At 42.8% G+C, this 7,500-nt stretch overlaps 1 protein-coding gene and 1 long non-coding RNA gene across 2 annotated transcripts in view; both read left to right on the top strand.

Moving 5' to 3' along the window:
* Positions 1–7,500, top strand: part of LOC308322782 — a 486,306-nt gene that overhangs the window by 371,737 nt on the left and 107,069 nt on the right. The window lies entirely within an intron of this gene.
* LOC308322678 (connector enhancer of kinase suppressor of ras 2) overlaps positions 1–7,500 on the top strand; it is a gene marked incomplete at both ends in the record, with an annotated part of 100,343 nt that overhangs the window by 25,783 nt on the left and 67,060 nt on the right. Inside the window, one exon of the mRNA XM_080774071.1 lies at positions 6,437–6,600. Within this exon, the coding sequence (XP_080630197.1) occupies positions 6,437–6,600 (164 nt within the window). The remainder of the gene's footprint in view (positions 1–6,436; positions 6,601–7,500) is intronic.

Here is a 7,500-nt window from a genome sequence, read left to right as displayed (position 1 = left end):
ACTGTGTGGGTAGCGCCCCCAAAACATTTGCCAAAATGGCAAGTGGTTGGTATTCACCCTTGCCACAACAGCTTGGTTTGGTATGGAACAGTATCTCTCTCACGGGCAAGACAGAACTTGTCATCAGACATTAAAGGCAATCCCATATCTTCATAATCTGGGACCTAACGCCATCCTCCAGGATGACAACCCTGGTCACAGAGTACCTCCAAAATGTGTAGGAGTGGAGAGGATGGAATGGCCTGCCGTGAGTCCAGACCTCAACCCAATTGAACACTTGTGGGATCAGCTTGGGCGTGCCGTGTTGTTTTTTCCTTATTACTGTGGGAGAGTGCAATCATCCAATCCACTAAGCAACTCAAAGCAAGGGTTGGTATTGACCATTTGCAGACCGCTGCCATGTTTCCATCAGAGTTTGGAAGCACTCGTTTTCAGTAAAGCAATGGCCTCTTGCATTATGTCATTATAATAATAATAATAATAATAATAATAATAATAATAAAACTTTATTTGTATAGCACCTTTCATGACATGAAATGCAGCTCAAAGTGCTTTATAGAGCAATGGAGAGAAAAAAAAGAAAAGCAAGGCAACGACATTAAAAAACAAGTAGTAATGCAATACAGTGAGGACATGAATAACAAAAAATAAAAGATCAACTAAAAGCAATGTTGTAGAAGTGGGTCTTGAGCTGTGCTTTAAAAATGTCTACAGAGGCTGCCTGACGAAGGTACATGTGGTACAGGTATTATTATGTGCTAATTCAAAACAGGTGGTACACTACACAGGGCAGTTGAGTGATATCTAACGAGCACTTCCAAACTCCAGCACTTGGAAAAAGTGCAAGGACACAAAGTAGCTCATAATATGTATACAGTGGATTTTTATGGAACAAACACTTTGAGGATAAAGAGAATAATTCAAGCTTTCCAGCTGCAATTTTGGTGAGTTTGACATTTAATACAATCAGATAGGACTTTTCTGTTTGGATGAATGGGCTGCCAATGGAAGTTGCACCTAGGTAGCACCTTGCCATTAACTTATATGGTAAGATATCCGCAGTCTGCATATAGTTGCATAGTTTAGTCCACACTCACCCCTCCCCCCTCCTAGAGTGGTGGCTTTCACAAGCAAGTGAAGTTTATTGAGTTAATTAGGTCACTATGACACCAGCAGGTGTATTTCATTCGGTTAATCATGAAGCCACACAGTATGCAAGTACCAGTTCATTCTTCACTGCAGAGTTGTTGTGAGAGGTTGTGCGTCCATTGACAGTAAGTGTGTTTGGTTATGCAAAAGGTGATGTCATCATGCTTATGTTCAAACTTATTGTGCTAAATGCCTTGTTTGTATTTTGTGTTTTTGGCACTACTGCTAGAGTAGATTAGTGCTTTTTGGTTGATACATTTGATTGTATACTGATCTGGCACATTTGTTTGGGGGCGCTACCCACACGTTTAGCTGTGTTGCTCATTCCACAAATGCACGATCCTTACAATGTATGCAGACTATACCTAGCAAACCCACTCTAAAAACTAAACTAAAACTAACTGAATTAGAAGAAGAAAAAAGTCAAAACTAAGTAAAACTAAACTATAATGAAAAATCCAAAACTATTATAACCTTGCTGCGTGCATGTGTTGGATAAATAGGCCATGGCTATAGTGAGAGAGATTCCCAGAGGATCTCAGACCCATTTGATTCCAGGAGACAGAGAAGGATTTAGTTATTATTCCTATATCTAATAGCTACAGAAAGACAGACAGACAGACAGACAGACAGACAGACAGACAGACAGACAGACAGGCATATGCCTCCCTAACTTGCATCTTGCATCGTTCCCTGTCTAGTTAGTAAAAGTGTAGCAATACCACAGAGTAGAAATCAATCATGTGTAAATGTATTAGCATCAAAATATCCTGACATCACAGATGTCATCACAGGGGTGTTCAAACACCTTTTTACAACATTGATAAAACATGTACATATTGTTCATGTCCGTCCTTCTGTTCGTCCGTCCGTCCGTCCGTCCGTCCGTATGAGCATGGCATGAACAGCTGCAGCTGATTGCAACAGGAAAATGCAAACAATGACATCAATTAAACACACAAAAACACACACGCACACACACGCACACGCACACACACGCACACACACATGCACACACACAGTCAGCACACTCATGATGAAATAGAGCAGTACCGCATGAATGCAAGCACCTACACATCAAATAGATGGGGCGGCCATACTGTAGCTGCAGGGCCAGGGGTTCTAGTGAGTGGTTAGGAGGAGCCATGGCCTCTGGTTGCAGGCCCAGGTAGGATTCCAGGCCAGCGATGTGTCGATGTGTGTCCCTGAGCAAGACCCTATAGTCTTCCTTAACCCCTAATTGCTCCCAGAGCGCCGTAGAATGCAATGGCTGCTCGCGGCTCCTGGTTGTTATAGGATGGGTAAAAAGAGGACAACTTTAGGTGTAAAAATAAACCCACCCCAAAGGAGTGAGGACTATTCTATTTGATTTGTTTCCAAGACTGCAGCTGTATACCTCCTGCACTACTGCTGCTAGCGTACTACGGTATGGGTGTGCACGTGGGCACACACTGGTAGCCTACTACTGTATGTGTGTGCACGTGGGCACACACTGCTACTGTACTGTATGTGAGTGCACGTGGGCACTGTCCTCTGAGGCTGGTCTCACAGTCGTGCTGCAGTATCTCACTATTAGTGTGTGATGTCATGATGTCACCCGTCTCACATGAGGGAAATCCCTCCAGACAACTCTGTGTTAATTCAGGTGTGTGTGTGTGTGTGTGTGTGTGTGTGTGTGTGTGTGTGTGTGTGTGTGTGTGTGTGTGTGTGTGTGTGTGTGTGTGTGTGTGTGTGTGTGTGTGTGTGTGTGTGTGTGTGTGTGTGTGTGTGTGCGCGCGGGCGGCCGCGCACGCTTATATTATTGTAATATATTTATATTGCTATACTTGTTAGCATAGTAGAATTTGAGAATGAGTTATAGTCTTACAATGAAATGATCCATATTGGAGTTGGGATTAAGGTTAGGTAGGCATTAGGTTTATATGGTTTGAAGTTATGCTTGATTTATACTTAGTTGGAGGCTGGTGAAAATAGCTGATCTACAAGCTCACAACTCATAGCGTGACGCGTTGAGACATTGCAGATAGGCTGTATATATTTTTTGTCTTGCGCGCGCACGTGTGTGATGGAAGCAGCTGTGTGTTAGGGTGTTACCACACTTTCTTCTCAGTGTCAGCAGTAGGCGTTCCCTGAGGCTTCACACACGGTGTGTGTGTGTGTGTGTGTGTGTGTGGGGGGGTGTGTGTGCACGCGTGAGAGAGTGTGTGGTGGTTGTGAATATTTGCACTTGCAGCACAATGTTATTTGTGTGTGTGGGTGTGGGTGTGTGTGCACGCGTGAGAGAGTGTGTGGTGGTCACTGGTCAGGTGTGCTTTCTGCTGATGGTGCTGGCTAGAAGCTGTATGCTGATTGATCAATAACATGCTGTGCATGTAGATCCATCAGCCTCCTATTCATGCATAACACTGACTGGACACAGACATGCTGGCCAGGTGTATTTTCTTTTCATAGCTATACTACATCAGCAATATTCCCGTAAACAGGTAGCGCTGCGTCATTGACTCACTAGAGTCATCTGGAGACAACAAATATATCATGTTTTAAAAAATGTAATCCTACTGCTCCCAGGGAATAGGTTGGTACCTTAATGGGTGAATGAGCACGCACGCACGCACACACACACACACACACAGATATTATCACAGAGAAATGTATCTTATCGTACTGTGCATTTCAGGCTAATGCAGCATGCCTGAGGTTGGATAAGGCGAGCCATGTTGAGCATGTTACATGATCCTGTCATGGGGCAAAAACTAAAAGTCCAACTGAGACCAAATTCAGATAATCCATGCAGCTCTTATACGTTAACGACATGCTTTAAGAAATAATCATTTGGAAATCCTATACTACTAATAAGAAGAAGGCTGTAATTGTTTGTTATAAATAGGTTGCTGCAGGATGCAAAGCATCTGCTTGGTTAAAAGCAAGACTTTGACTACATTTTGGTTAAAAGCAAGATTTTAACTAAATTTGGCCAGCGAGACATCTGTGTGGTTGCGAGTCTTGCGACCTATCTACACTCTGTGGAATATGGAAATGGTTTCATTTTTGACCTCTGTTGCAGAGGTGGTGGTGAGTTTTTAATAGATTTTTATCTCTAAACGCCACACTAGCTACATTAGCTGGTCTGATTGACATGACCTCTATTCCTCATAATAGGGCAAAAAGGACAACGAGACTGGGTCAAAACTCAGACCTGGAGCTTGTATATGGGCAATGTGTGAAATTGTGGGCAATTTGATACAGTTTCTGACTAGCATATTTTCTGTTTAAAAGCAAGCTTTGCTTTGTGTGCAGTCAGTAGCACTGTAGCCTCGGAAACCCAGACGTGATCAATGCCATTTGGCTATTCTGAGTGGTCAAAGAGCATTGACCACGCCTCCAGGTCTTTAGTTTACTTATAGGGAATAAGACCTGGTACTTAAGACACGCAAAATACAGCCCTCTAGAGTGTGTCTTACCCTAGGTGGGGTTGGCGAAAGGGCCTTTCACAAATGGGTCAGGACCCATTTGGTGGGGTTGGCGGGGTTGGTGTGGTTGGCGAAAGGGCCTTTCACAAATGGGTCAGGACCCATTTGGTGGGGTTGGCGGGGTTGGTGTGGTTGGCGAAAGGGCCTTTCACAAATGGGTCAGGAACCATTTGTGGGTTGCGGACCAATTATGGGTCACGACTCGAGTAAAAATCCCATTTTCTTTTTCCTACATTTAAAAAAATATGTATTTCAAAATATGTTTTGTACATACTTTTTTTTTTTAAATATATGTTAAAACAAACACATCTAAGGAAATGCCATGAACAAAAACATTTAATAATTAAAATAATTAAGAGTTTGGGTCTAATCTCTTTTTTTGGGTCTCGACCTGAACAGTTTGGGAACCATTATAGAGGCTCCTCAACATGCAATTCCAATTTGGGTATGATTGGATGTTTCCTTCCTAATATTTGGCGGTTTTTTTGTAAGCAATAGGCCCTTGCTTTTGGTTCTGCATTTTTGTTTAGAGGCCTGTCGGTGTGTGATTTGGGGCTGATCGGATATGCTGCATTCATGATTTGTGGAATTGTGCGCAAAACCATGATAGTCATTATGTCTTGATAAGTTGTCTTGAGTTGTATTTTGTCAGAATGATTGTCAATTGGGGTCTTGCCTCTTGGCACCTTTTTGTCTCCTACCCCATTTAGCAGTTATAAATAAGGGCAAAGGATTACTAGCCAATTGCTCTGCATTTGGCTAATTAAAGACGCAATCCCCCCCCCAAAATCGTGTTTTTCATTTGGTTATATGTCTAATCTTTTTGTTAAACTTTTTGAAGCTTAACCGTGACAATTCTGGTAGTTTCTTGTAGGCCTAATCTATCTGCAAAGCATAAATATAGAGTTTCACAACAACAACCACAAAATATGGTTGTCAGACTAGCAGACGTCATTGAAAACAAGTGTAATGGGTCTCCCGTGTGGAAAGCCACATCTTAACCACTAAGCTATGGGATATGCCCATTGTCTCGGGGGAGGTATATTACACTTTGAGGCCATCAGGCCGAGGTTGTGAAGAATGTTGAGATCAATAATTGGGAGATTGAGTAAGGTGTTCCCAGTTGATTGACTCTGCCCACCAGACACCTGCAAGACAGAGACACACACACACGGCACGCACACGCACACATGCCTGCACAACAGTTGCAACATGCAGTGCAGTTGTTTCTTTTTAGTCGTTGCAGTCACATCTCTCGTCTCAGTTTGTATTGTATGCTGGATATTAAAATGTCTAATATGGACCACAGTGGTTTTTAGATATTTCTTTGGGGGCTTTTTTTGCCTTTATTGGACAGATTATAGTAGATAGACAGGAAAGGGGAGAGAGATGGGACACACACACACACACACACACAGCAAACGTCGTCACGCTGTAAATCTGGCTTTACCAGCCAAGGTGGACCGCTGAGCCACGGGCCCAGGCCTGGACTATACAGTGGTGATATATCCATGGTGACGCTTTTAAAAAGACATATTTCTGTTCAAATGTGTCTCAAAAAGACACAGAACTAACGTGTGTGTGTGTGTGTGTGTGTGTGTGTGTGTGTGTGTGTGTGTGTGTGTGTGTGTGTGTGTGTGTGTGTGTGTGTGTGTGTGTGTGTGTGTGTGTGTGTGTGTGTGTGTGTGTGTGTGTGTGTGTGTGTGTGTGTGTGTGTGTGTGTGTGTGTGTGTGTGTGTGTGTGTGTGTGTGTGTGTGTGTGTGTGTGTTTGTGTGTGTGTGTGTGTGTGTGTGTGTGTGTGCGCTGCTCTCCTCAGGTCTAGATGACTGTCTGCAGCAGTATGTGAAGAGTTTCGAGCGGGAGCAGATGGGAGGCGAACAGCTGCTCCACATCACCCATCAGGAGCTGGAAGAGCTGGGAGTGACCAGGATAGGACACCAGGAACTTATACTGGAAGCCGTGGATCTGCTCTGTGCACTGGTCAGTGTGTGTGTGTGTGTGTGTGTGCGCGTGTGCGCGTGTGCAGCTTTTAGTACTTTTTACTGCCAACAGTTTTGTACTTTTACTTTTGTACTTTTACTATATTTCTATACTTTTACTATAAGTAAAAGTAAAAGGCCCAGGTGCACTCTGTCAGCGTCAGCATTGCAGCGTCCGTCCCTGTGAGTGACAGGAGACTGACACAAATGAAAAGACACCCGCAGATAAGACCAAGTAAGATAGTTAAGGACGGAGGAGATTAAAAGCTGCAATCCAGATGAACAAGGCAAGGTTATCGTTCCAGCTGAAGGAACACTGCACTATACAGTTGACCCATTGAGACCTGAGGACGCATCTGTGTCGCCGTATAGCTTTGAACAACCTTTACCAATATTTAAAACTTTTAACTGTTGAAAAATAGCAGTTGTAGATCTGCTTTTTTGGGGGGGGGGGGATCGTGAAAATGTGTGCAAATCTTTGAATATATATTCTTTCACAGCCAACGCTTTTAACTCAAATCTTTGCTTCTGGGAGGTCCCTGGAACAACACATTTTTCAGATGGGGGTCGGCGGCCAACTTTTGGGGGTCCTTGACATTAAATAGTTTGAGAACCACTGACATAGAGACATAGGGTTTCTCAGAAAACTGCTTTACCCCTAATTCATAAAACGTAGCCATATTTTACTGTTTTGAAAAACATTATGAAATTGTTCAAATAGCCGATCTACATCGTTGTGAGCTTGTATATTGGCTATTTGAAATATATGTATATTTTTAAAAGAAGCAAAGAAGTTTAGGGATAAGGGGTAAGGCAAGATAGGGCCCTAACATTGTAATGATGAAAAAATATTAATATATATTAAAAAAAAGATAATGTAAATAATAAGTCACTTTAGCTT

Source organism: Protomyctophum bolini (genome assembly GCF_963924005.1).
Source record: "Protomyctophum bolini genome assembly, chromosome: 10".
Taxonomy (NCBI): domain Eukaryota; kingdom Metazoa; phylum Chordata; class Actinopteri; order Myctophiformes; family Myctophidae; genus Protomyctophum; species Protomyctophum bolini.
The sequence above is the reverse complement of the archived record's forward strand: the minus strand, read 5'-3'. Positions and strand labels throughout refer to the sequence as shown.